We start from the raw sequence: 19,994 nt of genomic DNA on the forward strand, positions 1-19,994 counted from the left end.
TAAAAAACTGACAATGGGTGTCATAGAATTTCAAAAGCACTGCAAGGAAAGCTGTGGTCTAGAAAGTCTGTGATTTAGGAGTCGTTGTGAACCAAAGTAGGTACTTTAGATTCAAGACTGGGATGGGGAAGACAGTCCCAGCTTCCCGACCTTATTTGCCTCCTTTAACTAGCTTTTAGCTACTACCAAGGCTAGAAGTGAAGATAGAAAATGGGATCCTAAACATGGGCCGATGGGATTCAGCCCCAGAAACCAGCAATGGTAGGGATTCTGTCTTCATAGAGAGCCCAGAGCATAGGGCCTAGACAATTTTATTCACCGGAACTTGCATCTCTGCCCAGGCCTTGCTCCAACAAGACCATCTTCCAGATCCTCATCTCTGCCATTTTAGTGATCAAGACCCCATCAGCCAGGCACGTCCCTTTGATCCAGGACGTGGCAAAAGGGGAAGAATTGGCGTTACGTGGACAGAGAAGCGGGAGGTGAAGGGGGATAGCCCTAGACAGGAACGAGAGAATTGTGGGGGGGGGGGGGGGGAGCATCACAGAAGCGGCAGAGATCCGGCCAGTGAGAGACTAGGCGCTCAGCGCGGAACGGGTAAACGAGTGGGTCCCCAAGGAAGTCCGAAGGTCCGGCCCTGGGTCGTCCAGGATGGGAAGGGGCTGCAAGGTGCGGTCCTCTTTCAGCCTCCTCTCGCCTCCTCCTCCCCACCTCGCCCAAGGGGGCCGGAATGGCACCAGGAGCGGGGGCTTTTCGGAGCAGTCGACTGGAAAATAGACTTTAACCCGCTTTGTAGCTGCGAGGGCGCCCGGAGCGCTCTACTGGACCAAGGCTCCTGGCATTCCGGCTGGCCGCTGCCAAGACCTGGCCTGGAGTCCCCTCAGAGTTGTAGAGCATGGAGATCGCACTGCCCTTCGGGTCTCAGGAGGCCAGCTCGGACCTGAGCACTCGGGCCATGATCTGGCCAGTAGAACTCACCCAGTCAGAGACAAGTAGCAGAATTCTCTTCGATCTCCTCCCCGCCATACGCGAGCTGGGTCCCGACCCCCTAAATCAGAGCCCTCTTAGGGTACAGTGCCCTAGAAGGCTGGGTGGAAAGGTTACAGAATACAGTTTCTAATAGTCAACTGCCCTCTCGCCCTCTAGGCTGAGTTAGCCTAAGCAGATTGGCGCACTGCCCTGCTGTCGCAGGTGGAAGGGAAATGTCTGAGGGGCCAGGATGCCACTCCTATCGAAGGACCGCTGGCCTGTCCTCACGAGTGACAGGCGAGCAGCAAGGCCAGCCCCAGTTTAGGAAAAGTGACCCAAATACCCCTTTAGGCCTGGTCATAAAACACTGGAGCCCGAGATCACTCTGCGCTTGAGGACCGCAGTCTGGTGGGAGACAGCCGCTGCGCGGGGCCCAGCAAAACTGCTGCATTCGAGCGCCGCGGCTGCTGGACAGCTGCGGAGTAGGTTCTGTGGCTTCTTTCCGGACAGTGCGAACCTGGCCCCTGGTGAAAAGAATGCACGTTCTATTTGAAGCGCTGTACTCAGAAACATCCAGAAAACGTGAAATTTCAGGAACATACCGCAGCTTTATAATACAGCTCCAGAGGCCGATGGTAGGTGAGCCGGAGGGCTCCCTTAGATTAGGCGAACGTGGAGCAGGTTCTCCGGAGAATCTAGGCTGGATCCCAAACACCTATCCTACACTGGGATCCAAGTTCCCTAAGAAATGAAACGACGTCGCAGAAGGAAAGGAGGGGGTTCAACTGCAGTACACTCTAGAAGAGTTGATTTTTTTTTTCCCTCGAACCCGGGCTCTGCCAATGTCCCCTTCAGGCCAGGCTGCGGTGGCAGCTAAAGGGCCGAGGCAAAAAATCGAGATGCAGAGAGGGTGGGGTGGGGCTGGGTGGGGAGATCGAGTGCCAATGTTCCAGTCCGGTTTTTGCCTTCGACTGGGGACCGCACCCCCTCCCGCCATCCATCGCCCCGCCCCGCCCCGCCCCCCACCTTGGGGCAGGTGAGCGGCGGCCAATGGGCGAGCGCGGGGCAGGTGCCCGCTAACTCTCTCCTAGCAGAGCAGCAGCCAAGGCCAGGCCGGGCAGTTCTACGAGGGTCGTGAGCCGGGGTCGGGCGCAGAGTGACTTGTAAGGGAAAGAGCCTGGAGGACCGCAGAAGCGACTCGCAGTAGCATAAGCAGCCCCGAGCCTGGGCGGTTGTCGAGAGCTGCCCACTGGGCCGCGGGGACCACGCTCCCGGCCGTGCGCAGTGGCTCAACTCGGTGCTAGGACTCTCGCACGCCCCTCGCCGCTCCGCGCCTGGCTCGCCCGCAAGGGCCGAGCGCGGGCGGGCGGGCGGGCGGGGGAGGTGAGGAGTGCGGGCGTGAGTGCATGTGCCTGGCTCGGTGCACACCCCGCAGGGCGGCAGCGCCAGGGAACCGAGCGCATTCCCGAGCCCCGCTACCTCGCTCCGCTTCGGCGGCCGCGATCATGTTCCAGCCTGCAGCCAAGCGGGGTTTCACCATAGAATCCTTGGTGGCCAAGGATGGTGGCTCCGGCGGGAGCCCTGGCAGTGGGGGCGCGGGCTCCCATCCTCTGGCAGTGGCCGCCTCAGAGGAACCGCTCAGGCCCACGGCGCTCAACTACCCTCACCCCAGTGCGGCCGAGGCGGCCTTCGTTAGTGGTTTCCCGGCCGCTGCCGCCGCGGGCGCCGGTCGCTCGCTCTACGGAGGGCCCGAGCTTGTGTTCCCCGAGACCATGAACCATCCGGCGCTGACGGTGCACCCGGCGCACCAGCTGGGAGCCTCCTCGCTGCAACCCCCTCACTCTTTCTTCGGCGCCCAGCATCGGGACCCTCTCCACTTCTACCCCTGGGTTCTTCGGAATCGCTTCTTCGGCCACCGCTTCCAGGGTGAGTGACCACGTTGTGTTCATGACCCGGGGACACAGGAGAGGCTCGGTGCCGCGGCGGGGCTGTTCAGAAGTTGTTGCGGACAAGGCTCGGGGGGGATCAGCCTTGGCTGTGCGCAGGCGATTAGCTTGTGATCTGTGTTGGTCTCCCACCCGTGAAGTGTGGTTGGGACCGCCACGCTTTCTAAAGAATGTGGCTGGTTAGGAAACAAGCTTAGGAGATTTTTCTGACCCTCCCTTGGCCAAACTTAATTTCCTTTAGGACTAAACTGGTCCCATCCCTGAAACTGCGTGGCCCTTCCCGCGCCGGAGCTTTGAGCTGTGACCGTACTTCGCTCTCACGGTCATCACAACTCTTGGTGCCTCCGCGCAGGGGAAAGTCCACCTGCGCTCCCTGGCTCTGTGGGAAGCAGGGCAGTGTTGTTCACTCCGCTGTCTTGGGACGTTTCTCAGCAACCTTGGCCACACTCCTCCAAGTCACAAGCGGCCTCATGGACCTAAAGTGGGGAAGGCTTGCAGTAAGAAAATTGGCTTTCTTCATCGCTGACCTCCTCCGGGTGCCCACCCAGCTGCTAGAAGCTCAGGATAGTCTTCTTGAGTGGGGGACGAGGAAGGGGGCTTTTGAGGTCATAGATAGTCTTTGTCGTCCCCCCCTGCAACCCCGCAATTGGTTTGCTAATTAAGACCCCTTCAAGCGCCTTATACACACACACACCACACACACACACACACACACACACACCCCACTTGTCTGACTTTCTTAAAGAAATGAGAGTTGTGTTTATTGCAGTTCATTTTCTTCCTTGGATTTGTAGTTTTTTTCCTTTCTTTCATTAAGAAAAACATTGTTCTTGATACCTATAGCAATTGCTTTAGTTCCCAGTTTGGTATAGACTGGACCTCAGTCTTCTGCGTTTCCGTAGGTAAATTCAGCGGTCCATGAAACAGCAGCAAAAAGAAACAAGGTTGGCACGTTGCTTCCAGGAACTACTTTGACAGTAAGCCAGGGCTACACGGCTAAAGTGAATCTGATATTTGATACTTTTATTTATATAATAAAATATATTTGAAGTTTTAGCTTTAGTTGCTTGACTGCCTCGGAGAGGGCCTTGGTTTGTCAACCAATGACCCCAGCCTCACCTGGCCACTATATACTAACCGAGAAAATCCCGTTCATCCAATAGAGCAATTATTTCTGCAAGATTTAGGAGGGCAGGTTTTTCCTCAAAGCTTTCTCCAAACGGGAGGGGTAAAGCCTAAGGTATTAGTTGTTTTAACTAACATTTTCCACTACTCCACATTAATGCTTACTACTAAAATGAGGTTTTATTCAGATTTAGCCAACTACCCGAGGCCCCCGGTAGGCTCTATCTTCAGCTTTGCGCCTACCAACGGAGTTTTGAGTCTTCGAGGTTGTGAGCCCATGACTGAAGGGACCTGGACTGAAGGGACCATGGCTGAAGGGACCTGGTTTGTAAAGGATCAGGGGCCCTAGAGGAGAGATTGCTGCCGGTTCCGAGCCTAGTCCAAACTAGGAACACTCAAGAGGTTCATCATATTCAAGGTGCTTCCTAGATGGGACTTTCCCGCCCTTAGTCCGGAGTCTCACGCCCTTCTCTCCATCTTTCGCACCTCTGAACTCGAGCGCTGATCCTCCTCGCCGTGGGCTGGTGGCGCCTTTTGCGAGATCCAGTTTTCGGGCTCGGAGCATCCGCAGCCCGGCGAAGTCAATACATTCTCCGCAAAACCCTCTCGGAAATTTCCGCTACTCCCTGAGCCATCAGTCCCAGCTGATACGATGTGGAGTTCCACAAACGGTGGGGTTTTTTCTCTCCAGAACCGCGTCTCGACGCGGAGAAGGATTCCAGTGTAGCTTGCGAACTCGGAAATCCGATGGGCGCTGACCGACCTTCTCAACTCGGAAGTGTGGCGGTCGTGAAGTCTGCGTGCAGACGACGCTGCCTCCTCCAGATCCCACCGGGCCTCGGGGCTAAAATCTGAGCCGTCCCAGGCCCTCCGGCGCCGCGTTTTCTAGAGAACCGGGTCTTCGCGATGCTCATTTCAGTCCCGTTTTGATGCAAGAAACCCTACCAGAACGAAAAGGAACCGTGTCCGCGTTCTGTGCGCAGCGCTCTCGGGCAGTGTGAGCCGGTGGCGCCAGGAAGCCGCTTCTCCTCTAAACGAAGAGGAGAAATCTGGGTGCACGGTCAGGACCTCCGAACTGCGGGCCAAACGGGAGAAACCCGCGAAGTGTGAGCGAGGTTGGCGTCGTTTCGGTGATATTGCCCAGAGATCAGGAACTTTCTGGACTGGAAAGCTACGTCCGAAGGGGTCTAAGGGAGACCTAGCCCTCCCAACCCTCTGCGGTTGTGGGTACTAGCTTCAAAGGGCGCCATTGTTCACACCGGACGAGGAGGGAAGATTACCTCCGCTTTACCGTCACCCTCTCCCGGTCCTAGCTCCAGGCCATTCTGCAGGGATGCCGGGCTTCAAGTCTCTAGCTAAAGCAGCCTCTCCATCTAGGGCTGGAGTTCCAGCTCTGGGTGCTTCGGTATCTCACTCCCGCTGCTTCCCGTAGCCTGCTTCTTAGAATCTCCATTGCTAGTTCCCAGTCATCGCCTTGTAGAGGCCTTCAGAGACAAGATGTGGAAAATTTCACATCCTAACTCTTAATTCCGGGAGGAATAGATTCATGTTCTTTTCCCATGGTTGTCTAAAACTGACACCCTCTCTCACAGCCTGAAATTGTTGAGTCAAAACAGACTGTATCCCAGCTTCAAGCTTGTTCCGTCCCGTGGTCCAGTTGAGAGCTGGGTAGACTCTCCTGGAAGTGGTAGGGAGGTGTGGACCCTTTCTCACGGGTCAAGGAAAGAAGCGCCCAGGTACACGGACACCTCGCCACCCTTGTCTTTACAGAAACATGTAGCTATTGATTAATAGCGTCAGATTTTTTGTTTTGTGCTAAACATCATCTTTCCCACTGGAAAAATGATTTGGTGTTTTTTAATCAAATAACTTACCATTTATCAATATTTTGGGTAATTTTCTAACTTCTTGATTCTTTCATAGTTGGGTCAGGAAGACTCCGTTCCGGCCCATGTATGAGAACACATACTGGGGGCGGGGGCGCGTGCTAACCTCTACAACAGGGACATGCAGTTTCCCTGAGCCAAGCAAGACTGAGGACTGGAGGCAAAGAAGCCTTTGATCAGAAGAGAGTTGGTTCCAGTTATCCTCATCCTATGGGGTTAACAAGAGAGCCCTTTCCTCCACTTCTCAGGTGACTGGCACACTCCCTCAGCAGAGCCATCAAGGAAGCCACAGCAGAGCTCAGGCTTGCTTTCTCAGCTCCACCCTTCCTTGCACACCTCTGCATCCCACTTACTCAGACCTGTGGCCGTTCCTTGCTGCAACTTCACATCTGCATAAGTTAGGCCAGACAGCAACTGAGACCAAACCCTCAGAAGGCTGAGATAGTCAGTCAGGTTCCTCTCTGGATCATTTGTTCGGAGGAAACCCCAGTTGGGGCTTTACAATATGGGCTTTTGATGCGATTCATTCAATAAAGGCGTCTCATCCATTTCTCTCACCTTTCCCTGGACTTCCAGACTGGTCCTCACACAAGACTTCCAGTCTTCTTATTCACTCCAAGAACAGGCTTTTAATGTTTTCCCCTCTTTCTCTCTCTGGGAGACCACCTCCTCCAACTGTCCCTCTAGGACCCAATGAAACTCCTTCAGTCAGGCCTGAGATCCTGGGTCTGCTCTTACCCCCAATGGCTGAGGGACAAATGACCATCCTTTACTCCCCAGTGCCACCCCTCAGCCTGCTGTGCAGTAGTGCAGACCCAACACTTGAAATAGGTAGGAGATAGGAGGTTAGTCCCAGACAACTGTGTTCCAAACAGGATTCCAGCAACCCCACTGCCTGGCATAGGCCCCCAAAGCCCAGGGATGTCTACTGACCGAATTTTAACAAGGGCACTCATGATGTGACTGTTTCACTTACATGGCCTTTCCAGAAATGGGGACCCTCATCTGAATCATCCAGATTACTGTCTTCAGAATAAAGCAGTAGGTCCAATTGAGTCAACCCAGTAGCCATCTCTGAAGAAATTAATTGGATCAGTCAAGCTCAACAACTAACTCTGTCAAAACATCCCATCTAGGACTCTGTGTTGTAGGGTCAGGGGAACCAATGCAGGCCACTGTGTGAGGACCAGTGCCTGCGGGTCTCTGAGAATGTACAACTGTGTGAGGGCCCAGTGCGGGGGGGGGGGGGTAGTGTTTGCCACACTGCAGCTGTGGGTAGAAGCCTGCTCTGGCTTTTCTGCCTCCTGACCACCACCCCAGCCTTACTCAGTCCTTTTCAGTGTAGGAGCAGAGTGTGGGAGTTTTGCCAAGGGACAGTCACACTCTGAAATCTTGTACAGTAATGGGAGAAAAAAACGGAGGGGAAGCTGGAGTGTATATTCACACACACCCATAGGGAAATGAATATTCTTGAGTGTGTGCGTGTGCGTGTGTGCGCGCGCGCTCCCATTCTTCCAGCCTTCCATTATGCGCCTGCCTTCACAGTGTTTAAGTCCTGAGGAGAGAAGGAAAGGGCAGAAAAAAAGTAGATTTGGGAACTCCAGAGTCTGCCTGCTTGCTGGACCTGGCTTGCTTTTACCTCCTTCGTGGTGGAGCCTAGGCCTGCAAGCAAGATTTTTCAGCAGCTAGTAGTAGCCTGAGCCCTTAGCTGTAGGGTACTTTAGAGTCTTACATGATCTACCTGTCAGTCTTGCTCTTCCCCCACCACCTTTCTGACCCCCAGCCCTGTCCTCTCTATAGTTGGTCCAGGAGGGGGACACTTCAGGACTAGATCATTAAAAGCTAATCAATCTTTGGGACCCGGGAAGAGGTAGAGTTGCAGGGGCACAGGAAAAGACCTAAGGGACTTCTGCCATCCCTTGGCAACACTGGATTTGGGCCGGTAGGGCCTTCATCAGGCCTGGACTCGCCCAGAGTCTAGAGTGGATTCTGCTTGTCGTCCCCTGAGGGTAGCTCTGGAGTGAGGTTTCAGGGCAGCGGCAAAGGAAAGGGGAGAAGAAGAGGAGGTGTCAGGATTTCATAAGTGGCAGGGCGTTCGCGGCAGAGGCCGGCCACTCACCGCGCCCCTTCTCTCTGTCTGTACCTGCGTGTGCTGCTATCGCCTCTGGGCTGCAGCAAGCGACGTTCCCCAGGACGGGCTGCTTTTACACGGGCCCTTCGCACGCAAGCCCAAGCGGATCCGCACGGCCTTCTCGCCCTCGCAGCTGCTGAGGCTGGAGCGAGCCTTCGAAAAGAATCACTACGTGGTGGGAGCTGAGCGGAAGCAACTGGCCGGCAGCCTCAGTCTCTCTGAGACACAGGTAAGCAACCCCCTGCCGCAGCCTCAGAGTGCCTGAGATAGGCGGTTGGGTTCAGGTCTCCCTAGCCCTCGGGTTTCAAGAGCGACCTGCAGCGCCGCATCCCCCCCCCCACCCTACCCTTTCCTTCTGTTTGATAAGTTGCAGGAGTGTTGTTTTGTAATGAGACAGAGTCTCGCTTTGTAGCCCAGGCTGGCCTTGAACTCGCAGCAATCCTCCTGTCTCTGACTCCTGCGTGTTGGCATCACAGACATAAGCCAACTTGCCGAGCTTTCCCAGGTCTTATAATCAGGGCGAAGGAGCCCACCAGAAGCATAATAGATGGAATTTGATCCGCAGTGCGCCCCGACCGCCCGCGAAGATCCCTAGCCTGTCTCCAATCTAAATGACACTACACCCAAAAGTCTGTGGGGGGTGATCAGGTCTTCTCTGCCCTGCCTGCGCTGATGTTAGTATGCAAAGCTAGGTAGACCTTAGCTGACCTCCAGCACCTGTGGTATGTGGACAAAGAAAGCCCGTGTCAGCTTCACAACAGAAGGAATGAGTGAGTCCGGGTCAGCTCCTAGCTGGAGTGTGAGAGTGGTCCTGATCCCAACAGGAGCCTTCATCAGCTGGGGCTCTGTGGACTGCGGCACATTCGCTGTTCGCCATAAAGACATAAGCCTCTAAAAGTGTTTAGGAACTGAGACAGGAGACTTGAGCACGCAGGGCCTCCTGAGTTGGGGAGGGTGTGAACTGCATTGATGTTGGGGGACTTGAATGGGGGTGACATTATAATTCCCAGGTAGGGTTTAGTGATTAGTTATTTAAGGAAAAACATTAAAGCAGTCTAGGGAACGGTAAGGAGGCAAACATGAGGGATTTTTCTTTTTACAAGAACACCGCGTGGAAGTGCCATCAAATGCTTGGTCCATTCCTGTGTACAAGGACTGAAGCAGTTGAGTGACTCTCAGGCTGGCTGATGGACTGGACTGCTTTCCAGTATAGACCTTCCAACCCTGCCAGTTCCCAGATGCCCAGCGTGGTCTCTGCTGGTACTGGGCCTTCTTCTGCTCCTTCCTCCTATTCCCCCCTGCTGTACAATTCCCCACCACCCCTCTTCAGGTAGTGGGTCTGCCTGTGCCCTCCCATTAGCTTCTGGGGTAGACAGAAGCTGCACCCCAGGCTCCTATAATGATCTCACCACCCGTCCTGGCATTTTGGCTACTGTATCTGCTACCCTATATAACAGTAAAAACATGGCCTCCTTCCAGGCTACCACAGAACTGCAGAACCTGTAGGTTTTGGGGGGTTGCTGGTTGAGAGCTCTAACTGAAAAAAAAAATCTTACCAAGGAACAGAGTTAATTTAAAAAACCGTTTTTAAGGAAGCAATGTTGAAAAACTAAGCTAATAAAATAACACCTCTTTTCCCTCCTGGCAAACAGTGCTTTACAATTATTGTTTAAAACAAGGTGTCAACTTAAGAATGGTGTTTATAATTAACTTCATGTAAAAGGTAATATTTATTAAATGTTAATTGCAGAAATGTAAGAAAACAAAACAGTTTATAATTCTACCACCCACAGATTAGCACTTGTTGAAATCACATCATTGTTTTTAAACTTTCCAATTTCTAGCACAGTGAGAACATGTTTAATTTTCTTTCAAACTGAACCTAGCTTCCTGTCAGTTTCGGCTTCTAACAATGCCAGTTCATAGTTCACAGGCTGCTTGCTGCTGTCCTTTTTGTTATGGGACATTTCAAACATACATTTAGAACAAAGCCAAAGAGAACAATATGATGTGTCCGGCTCTGCCAATCATCTGGACTCTTGCTAATCCTGTTCCTTCGGGAATGGTTCTTTTCACGCACAGAACAGCACTCTCTCCTGTCACAGAACTACCTGAGGAGCTGAGGAAAACTTCCTTGTAGTCCTGTCTTTCCAGGTAAATCCCTTGAGGTAGAGATGGGCTAAGCAGAGTACCCAAGTCGCAGATGTGACTTTGAAGGCCTAGCTGCCTGCTGTGTGCAACGGGCAAGGGCAAGTTCCTTAACCTCTCTCAGTGGCATCTTCTTCTGGAAAAAGTTATTTGAGGATTAGAGGCATCTTATATGAACTCAAGTAACATCTATTCCCATTCCTTGTCTTAAAGGAATATGTTAAATTAGTAGCATAACAAAGACCTTTCCTAGATGTCCCCTGGGCCAACGTTCTTCCTGCCACATTCAATATCCATCATCAGAGCTACTTTTCTATTGTCCTTGAAACTTTCTGTTTGAACATACACTGTATAATTAGCTAACCATCTATCTCTCAGTATTCAACATGCAAACTTGCCTGTCAAGTATCTGTTACTCCAATCAGCTCCCCACTATGTGTTCCTAAAATGACACCTGCATTTGTCGGGCCTCTGTGCTCAGCCCCTCACATATAATTGTCTTTTATCTAGCAACCTGTCTCTGTCTACATTCATTGAACTCTCTCCCCAAATCAGTAAATGTTTTCTCTAAGTTACATGCTTTTCTTCCTAACAAAAGCCTCCATGTACCTATCTGTTGATCATCTCATCCATTTTGTCCTCTGTATGTCCACCATCCATCCCTAGAGGACTATCGGCAACTAACAATATCTTCACACGCCTGACCATGATTACCTATCACCTTCTCAACTCTGGCACAGGCTTATCCCCAGGCTTCATTGCTGTGACTGAATCCTCTCTGGCCTTGAATTTGTGAGGCTCATCCATCCACTTTCTGTTTCTGACTTTCCTGTATTTGTGGGTGTGTGTGCGTGTGTGTGTTTGTAAGATCCCTCCCCCATGTTCCCAGAATTCAGTGTCTCCTTTGCCTTTCCTAATAGGCCTCACATTTTGCTGTTATGACTTAATTATCTGTCATGTCCATATGTCATTCTGTAGATCGGCTGCATCCATCTCCCAGGGAGCTCTTAAAATACGGGGATACCCAGGAGATGCTCCTAGGACATCCAAGTTGCATTCCAAGAGAGGAACATTTTTCCAACCGCTCCCTGGGTAATTACGGTGAACAATAGATCCTAGCATCTTGATTGTAGGACGCAGAGGTCAAGTTTATTTCCTCATAGCATCTAGCACAATGCCCAACATGGAGTAGATACTCAGTGACTGTGTACTGAATAAAAGCCAGACATGGGGCTGGAGAGATGGCTCTGTGGTTAAGAGCATTAGCTGTGCTTCCAGAGGACTGGGGTTCAATTCCCAGCACCCACATGGCAGCTCACAACCATCTATAACTCCAATTCCAGTGGATCCAACACCCTCTTCTGGCCTCTGTGGGTACTGCATGCTTGTGGCACGTATATACACATGCAGGCAAAACATTCATGCACATAAAATTTTTTTAAAAAGTTTTCAGCCAGGCAAGCTGGTGTATATACCAGCACTTGAAAGGCGGAAACAGGATACTCAGAAGCTCAAGGTCATCCTGAGATTATACTAAAGCCATCTTGGTCTATGAGAGACCCTGTCTCAAATCAACCAATAAAACACTGTACTAACTGAGCAGGCACATGTATTTTGATCCCATACACACGACTAGCCTTCATCAATCACTCCAATGCTTTCTGCTTTGGCTGCTTCCTCCCTGTCTTGCCCCTCCAATTGTCCAATCATACTGTCGTAGTTGATTGTTGGTTTTGATGGCACAAAGGCAGCGTATGGATAAGTCTAAGACGGGGAGCTCTGTGTTGGCAGAGCTCTATCTGGAGGTGTTGAGAGGTGGGTAGCCTGAGCTACCTGGTGCAGAGCTGTATGTATACCTTAGCTGAGAGTGGTTCATGCTGGGATGAACCATGTAGTGTTCTGTCCAAGAGGTAGAAAGATGGGACCTGGGACACAGACAGTGCTCCCTCTTGTGTTGTGTTGCTCCTCACCCCTGTGTGCAGCCCTGGGGTATGGCTAGGAAGGTTCCAAGCTTGCATTCATCTGGCTGCTTGACAAATCTAGACCTGGATCAGATTAGTACCTCTAACACCAGGAGGATGTGTACCCAGCATATGAGACGCCTGCAGGCTGACTTCCTCAGGCACCAAAACATCAGGCAATACCTAAGGTACCCCTCGGATGCCAGTGGGCAGTCACTGGACACAGGGGAATGAGTGCTGATCCTGGCTAGTTAAGTGTTCCATTGACCCCCTAGACTGGACCAGAAGTTTCTGCTTTTACTTTTGCTGAGTTGTGAAGGAGAAGGCATGAATGTGGTCTTGGACCTTGGAGAATCTTCACATGATGGGGAATACATGACTACCAGACAAGCCCATAGGTCAAGCGTGGGGTAAGCAACTGGAGTGCCCCGAAGTCAAAGCTCAGGCTGAGGGGGTCAGAGGAGACCAGATAGGCAGGAGGTTCTCAACAGGCTTCTGGCCTCAAAGGTTTTGAGGGATGTGTAAGGTTATAGGTGTGAGAAGATGAAGACAAGGATTTGAAGAGGGTAAATTAAAATGGAGATAGAGATGTCAAAACCAGCTGCCATCTTGGGGTTTGAGAGCAAGTGGGAGATCTCGAGAGGCTCCAGTATGTCTTTACCTATGGGATTTCCTCGCAGACATTTGAGTGGGTGCTTCCTGACGTGGGATGTTCTGCCTTTTGAGAGATAGATATCAGGGAGATATCCAACTGACTTGAATTTTAGGAAAAAGTCAAAAAACCTTTGACACAAACTCGTTTTGGCTCTGGGATGACATACCCTTTCTGCTAAGCCTTGGCTCAAACGTCTCCATATTCCTGATAGTCTAGAAGACCTACATGGTGGGTTACAGAGAAGCTAAACGAGGTGCTGAGACAGGGACACAGACCTGAGGGCAGGTGAATTTAACAGAGTAAGAGTAAGGATCCAGGATGTGTGGAGGGAGCAGGATCCAAGCTGACTCAGGAGGAGAAAGGGCTACACAGCTAGTGGGCATGTTGGAAATGGCCTTAGCTTGGCGGAGTGAGGGTTGAGTTGACTCTGGGCGTAGGAAGACTGACATGATCAAATGGCAAGAAATGGATCCCCCAAGAGAGGGCAGGGAAGAGAGCAGGCTGGAGGGTGGCTTGATTGATGTCTCCAAGCTGCTGTCTATTCTAAGGACTTTCTGTGTCTGAGACCGACAGACTCAGAAGACATGCTTAAAGCACAGCAGAACATAAGGAGAACTTCCCATCTCAGAGTTACAAGATCTTGACAGGGATGTTTTGACTTCTCGAAGACAGGGTCTTCTCTGGAAAGTGTATAGGCCCCTGGAGCTGAAAGGCTTGAGGCTGGGGGAATGGAGAGAAAGGTTGAGCGAGCCCTGCTTCGTCCAAAACAGACCACTCCAAAGTTCAGTGATGAGCTCTGAAACACCAGCAGGAGCTGGTTTCTACTCATTTCTAAGCTTGCTGTCCATTGTTTATGTACTCACGCACACATGTCTTCACCATAATGTAGAGGGACCAGTCCTCTGAGGAAGTGGTCTGTTGGTCCATCCACAACAGTTTCTTGTTCATCACACAGGACTCAAGGTGAGCATTGCCCCTCTCTCTACAATGGCTCTCCCTCCTCCAGCTTCCTCCAGCAAATAGTTAATCCACTCTCTCTTACTTCCTTGTGCTTTTCCTGGTCTCAAATCTTCTGTGTACAAATTTCCTATCTAGTCTAGTTTTATTTCTGTGGTTGCTACTAAAATAGCTTGACAAAAAAACAACTTCAGGGAGGAAAGAGTTTATTTGGTTGCAATTCCAGATTACAGTCCATCACCGAGGGAAGTCAAGAAAGACGAGTCAAGGCAAGTATATAGAAGTGGTAGGCCTGCCGGCTATTTCACAGGAGATTGCCTTTGACCAAGGGACTCACCTCCCAGCCAAAGAAGTGCATCAGGAACCACGGACGGATGGTGTTGCTTGCCAGAGGGCGGGCAGGCTGTTTATGCTCAGCTGGCTTTCTTATGCAGTTCAAGACCCCCTGTCCAGGGAATGGCTTGGCCCACAGTGGGCTGGGCCTTCCTGCATTAATCATCAAGAGAATTTCCTACAGACATGGTCACAGGTCAATCAGATTTAGGCAAGTCCTCTATTGAGATTATCTTCTCAGAAAATTCTAGGGTGTGCTAAGTTGACAGCTGAAGCTAACCAAGGTTGTTTGGTTTCTCCCAAACCAATTAATACAGAATTAAGAATTGATGCTCAGGCCAGTTTGGTCTACATGGGGGTGTTCCAGACCAGTCAGAGCTACATAGTGAGACCCTGTCTCAACCAAACCAAACCAAACTAAACCAAACCAAACCAAACCAACCAACCAAACAACCCCCCCCCAAACAAACAAACAAAAAACCCTCTTGCAAAAGCATGTCTGCTAGTGGGCTCTGCGTTTTAGCACTTAGCATTTCCCCAGCCCTTTTCTGATTCGTTCCAGTCCCTCTTCTGCTGGCTCCTCCCATTTTCCAGATCTGTCCCTGGCGCCACTTGCCTACAGTATGGGGTTGGGTCCCTCTACCTCTGTCTGACTGGATGGCCATACATGGACAAGTCTCTGTTAAGGCCTTGGGACTTAACTCCAAAGCCAGAAAGACACTGCTTTGTCTCCCTGAAGTCCAGATATGCCTGAGCCAGTTTTTGAAGGTCAAGTGAGAGTTCCAGGTTACACAACCCAGTCCAAAATGGGGAGTCTCAGAAGGGTTTATCTGGCTTCACCAAGAAATTGGGAGATACTCAGTGAAGCAGGAGTTCAGGAGGCCAGAGGGGCTTTCCCCTCAAACCACAGGGGTCAAGTCGGGTGGGTGGAGCCTCCAGTCAACATTCCACATATGTCTTTGGGGTTAAGAAAAGTTAATACATATTGGTGGGGAGAATATATAGTCAGGTATGACTTCCTAAAACTGGTTCCCATGGAGCTGGTAGTCACACTATGTGATCTGCCTTCCTCCCAGGGCCTCTGCCCTCTAGCAAAGGGGCTAACCCCAGAGTCACCTAGTGGGTTAGGTTATAGGGTGTCACTATCATCTCTTATTACCTTGGCAAGTCAGTTCCTTTCTTTATTTTTAAATCTAAGAGGGGGAAAAAGAACTCTTGATATCAGTAATGGGCTAAAGAAAATCCAGAAAAGTTAAGGGAACAAACAAAAGTCCCTGGTGATTTGGGTCCATTCCCTCCTGTTCTTTCTCACCCTTGCTTAGATCTCTGTCTCCCATGGTTGCGGGTACACTGTACCAACACTGCTTGTCCTGGCTTTTGTACTATTATGAAGTCACAACTGTCCCTGCTATTACAGGCTTTATAAACAGCGTCTGGATACTCAGCCCAGAGCTGTTCTGCAGAAGACAGACAGGCTGCCTAAGAAGAGGCCTGTGCCCTGGTTTCTAGGGAGCGAGCGAGCTGCTTTCTTGTCTCCAGTGTTGGTTTTGAAATTGAGTCTCATGTAGCCAAGGCTGTCCTCAAAGTCACTGTTCAGCTGGGGATGAGCTTAAACTTCTGACCCTTCAGTCGCTACCTTCCAAGGGCTGGGACTGTGGACAAACACTGTTGCCTCTAGTTTGTGTAGTGTTGGGGCTAGAACACAAGGCTCAGTGCATGCAAGGCATAGCTGGGAATCCTCTTTCATGTGCTCTGCCAGGATGCTGCCCAGGCCTGAAGCTGTGACCTGGGCTTCTGCTCTGCCACTGATACCTTCCTTCCTTGGGGGGAGAGTTGCCAGGCAAGGCTAGCATGCTAGGTCTGTCCCACCAGGCCACTGTAATCATGAGTCTCCAGAAGGAGTCTGGAGGGTGGGGCAAGGGAGAAAGGTACAGAAAGTGACCCTCTGTCTCTGGGTGTTGTCCATTGCCACCTGAAACCGTTCACAACCAGCCCACTTGAACTTGTCAGCTATGACATCCTGTACCCAGATCTGAATCACACACAGGAGGCAGGGTAAACTCATCCACCCACCGGCTGGCACAGTCACAGTGCGCTCTGGGGTAGAGGGCAGGAGCTGGGTTGGCTGTCAGTGGTGTGCTGAGAACCATCCAGGGGCTAGATGGACATGGAATCCAGAAGTCCTGAGCTCAAAGCACCCAATAGTCTTCCCTGTCTACCCGAGGAGAGGTATACAGGCTACAAGTTTGACCCCTGCCTTGGCTGGGAAGGAAGGAGTCCCTTGCCCCTAACTTCATCCACCAAGGCCAGGTACCAGATGCTCCCTGGACCAGCTTTCTTTTCTTGACTGGTGGCATTTGGAGCTCTGAGCACCAGTGTTCCCACCACCAACCTAGTGTCAGGACAGATGGCTCAGTGGAGGCCTTTTTCTGGGACTGTGAGAAGAACCTGGGAGAGCCTCCATGACAGAGAGGAAGGCTGTGTGAGCCTGGCACATCCTAGGCATGGAACCCATCCTACAGCCAGGAGACCAGGCCCACGGCTGGCCGCCATTGCTTGCCTTTGCAGTTGTGTGTGATTGTCTGCAAGGGCTGCCTTCAGCCCTGCCCTGGGTTCTAGATCCCCCTTCAGCAGTCACTGCAGCTGCCAGAACTGAAATGTTCACCACCATGGTACATAAACAACCTGACGATGTTGTCTGCGCAGCCACGGTGGGCAACCCCTGCTTGCTTTCATCCGTGCTGCTATTCCTAGGAAAATTTACAACCCCATTGCCCCACTACCCAAAGGATTCACTGGCACAGGAGACCAGGAGGTGCCTTGGAGCAGCAAGGGTTCCCAAATGCGTCTCTCCTATGGATGAGGGATGTAAGTCCAGAAAAGGGAAGAGACTGAGCTGAGGAGAGTACCTGACTTTCTCCTGCTAGCACCAAGGAGGATCTGGGCCTGGCTGGTCCTCAAGGCCAAGTGAAGAGGTGTGCAGTCAAAGCCGTGAACTCACGTTTCTTCTGGGGTGTGGAAGTACCGAGGGCGCATGGGGAGCCACTCATGGGAGGATGTGAGAGCTGAGTCATGGACACCCAGTAATGCTGGGAGAGGAGGAGGAGGAAGGAGGAATGATTGGAGCTGGGAGAGGAGGAAGGAAGGATGGTAGAGAGGGACTAGGTGGGCTTCCTGGAGATGCCTAGAATCACAGGCGCATTCCTATCATCCCAGAAGACGGTAGGCCTAGCTGTGCAAGCCCCACCCTTCTTCTTATAGGGATGCCCACTGCCTGGCACAGAAGTGGGGACTCCCTATGTCCTCACTCACTTCTGTCCTCCAATATCTCTTCTGACTGTTGTGTGACCCATGGCATCTAGAGGGGCCACAAGAGTCAGTTATGTTGGACCAGGAGGTGCAGAGCTGACTGTGTGTGTGTAGAGGGGGTGCTCTCAGACAGAACTCTCCCCGTATTTGTCTGTCTAAGGGAGTCAGAGGTTCTTGGGTGAATTTCAGACTGCCCCAAGGAGCTGGTACCTGAGGGACAGGATTTGTCCACACAGCTCTGGCCTGCCCAGTTCTACTTCTGGAGTGGGTGGGACAGTTTCACAAGACTGCTAGGACAGGGTTCCAGGTTGAACAAGGCTGTGACAGAGAGCATGTGAGTTTTCAGTGTCCACGAATGGTTCTGGGATCTTAGATGTAGTCTGGCTGTCACAGGCTGTGTTCTTCCACCTCTAGGTTATGAAGCCTGTCTGTCTCTGTGCGGCATTGTGGGACCAGCACAGGAGATGGAGTGTGCTTTAGGTCCTCTGGGGGTGACTACATTTTCTCTGGAGATTGGCAGAGCTCTCTTACATCTGCTCACTGTGGCTGCAGGGACCAGGAGGCTCAGCAGCTGTACCCCCTTTGTCTTTATTTGGGAGAGACTGGAAAACCGCTTCTGGTCCAGTCCCTCCCCTGCCCTCCTCACTGGCACCTGACGAGCAGTCTTCCAGACCCGTCAAGTGGCAGATGCTTGGAAGGGAGAACCCTGGCCTGTGTAGCCGCAGTTTCCCCACCTGACTCCCAGTTTAGCTGGAGTATGAAGGCCATCTTGGCTGCTCTGGGTGTTTCTTACCTGTGCCCCTCCTTCCCGGCCCAGGTGAAGGTGTGGTTCCAGAATCGGAGGACAAAATACAAACGGCAGAAGCTGGAGGAGGAAGGGCCTGAGTCCGAGCAGAAGAAGAAAGGTTCCCACCATATCAACCGGTGGCGTATCGCCACGAAGCAGGCCAACGGGGAGGACATTGATGTCACCTCTAATGACTAGGGGAACAACCATGAGCCCACAAGGGCAGAGCATTGCTTGCTGCTGGCCGGGGCCCCAGGGGGCCCAAGCTGGACTCTGGCCAGTCCTTAGCCAGGCTGCAGGAAGGCCTCGAGTCACGGCCCCACAGGGCTTGGAGCCTGGGGCCATCACTGTCAGAAGGACAAGAAAATGGGCTGGCTGAGGCCTGGGACTGCTCAGCCTTCTGGTGGAGAGCCTGCTGCTTGGGTGGGCCACCATCACTGCAGCCTCCCAGCTGCTCTCCATGTCTCTTTCTGTCTTTGTTTTGAGACATTTCTGTTTTAATTTATTTTCCAGGTACCTGCTATAGTTCGTAGTGATCCTCTCATGCCCCCCCTTCCCTATGGGAATAATAAAAATCTCTCTCGTAATGACACAGCCATTATCTTCAACTGTAGAGCCTGGGCTGGTGGGTTTCAGTTCCCAGTGCAGTGGGGGCGGTCAGCAAAGGTGCTCAGGGCCCAGGAGCCTGAAGGGAAGCCTCGTTGGGTCTTTGCAAACTCATGGAGGGTCAGGAGGGTGGAGAGTCCTTACATATACAGATACACATACACAGCTGGCTTCTCCAGCTGAGGAGAATCCAGACGAAGGAGTCCTGGGAGTGGGTTACGGAGGGTCCAAGTCCAGGCCTTGCACAGATGTGTGCACGTCCAGAAGAACCCGAGGCAGCCTTTATTTATTTATTTATTCAAATGCAAGATCTTACTCTGTTGCCCAAACTGGCTTCCTAGTCACATCAATCCCCCTGCCTCAGCCTCCTGAGTACTGGATTGTAAGTATGAGAGGACACACCTGGTGTCCATGGGCTTAATGGTGAGCTTGCAGGGGTCGTTGGCAGAGAAAGGCAAGACAGGTCCAGTGAACTCTTGTCCTTCTGTCCTTCAGTTTGTCTGTTTTCTCCCCCCTTGACACATTTCCTCCATCCTAGAGAAGTTCGATTTGTGTTTCCAACAGTCTCCCCAGCCAACACCCAGGCCTGCCTCTACTTCCCCAACTGTCCGTCCACTCTAGCACTCTGCGGTCACCAACCACTGCCCCAGTCCCCCTGGCAGCCACACCCATCCACTCCTCGCTGAGCTAGCCTGTTTCTCCTTTCCTCCCTAACCCCATGTCTCTATTTTGAGTCCCTTGTCTCCTCTTCCTCTGGTCCATCCACACCTCACGTCTGTTCTACCCAGCTCATTTCCAGACCAGACAGTGGTGTCCAGTCACGCTTGGCCAGTGCAGCTCCCGCAGCGGTCCCTGCCACCTGCCTGACCCCAGTCTGCTCTCTGGGAAGAGCATGGACATTAAGGGGCTTCTGTGAATATCTAAAAAGGTCCTCCATGCTGTGACCAGGAGGGCTCTGTCACGACCCCCCATCAGGCAGGATAGTGTCCCCCCTTTCTCAGTCCCGTGCTGACTTGTGGTTTCTCCTACGTTGCTCCTGGTGTCCCTGAGCGAGCGGTCACGACTTTTGCTGGCCTGTGCTGTTCTTCCCATCTGGGAAGTTGGTGAGTACCCTGTGGACACCTGATCCAGGCTGAAGGCCCATGCGTGTTGCCTGGGCGAGGTGCAGAAAAGAACACGGG

At 52.0% G+C, this 19,994-nt stretch overlaps 1 protein-coding gene across 1 annotated transcript; it reads left to right on the forward strand.

Annotated features, from left to right (window-relative positions):
• The first annotated feature begins 2,344 nt into the window (after positions 1-2,344).
• Emx1 (empty spiracles homeobox 1) lies at positions 2,345-18,794 on the forward strand. The gene is made up of 3 exons (XM_048416620.3): positions 2,345-2,895; positions 8,102-8,286; positions 18,238-18,794. Exons 1-3 carry the CDS (start codon positions 2,376-2,378, stop codon positions 18,403-18,405), a joined length of 873 nt encoding a protein of 290 aa, XP_048272577.1. The 5' UTR covers positions 2,345-2,375; the 3' UTR covers positions 18,406-18,794.
• Positions 18,795-19,994: the final 1,200 nt, after the last annotated feature.

This window comes from Myodes glareolus, chromosome 6, assembly GCF_982192425.1.
Source record: "Myodes glareolus chromosome 6, mMyoGla1.1, whole genome shotgun sequence".
NCBI lineage: Eukaryota > Metazoa > Chordata > Mammalia > Rodentia > Cricetidae > Myodes > Myodes glareolus.

Coding starts and splice junctions, on each gene's coding strand:
- Emx1 (XM_048416620.3), top strand. CDS start 2,376: ATGTGCCTGGCTCGGTGCACACCCCGCAGGGCGGCAGCGCCAGGGAAC. Junction 2,896..8,101: donor CTTCGGCCACCGCTTCCAGG/GTGAGTGACCAC, acceptor TCTGGGCTGCAG/CAAGCGACGTTCCCCAGGAC. Junction 8,287..18,237: donor TCAGTCTCTCTGAGACACAG/GTAAGCAACCCC, acceptor TTCCCGGCCCAG/GTGAAGGTGTGGTTCCAGAA.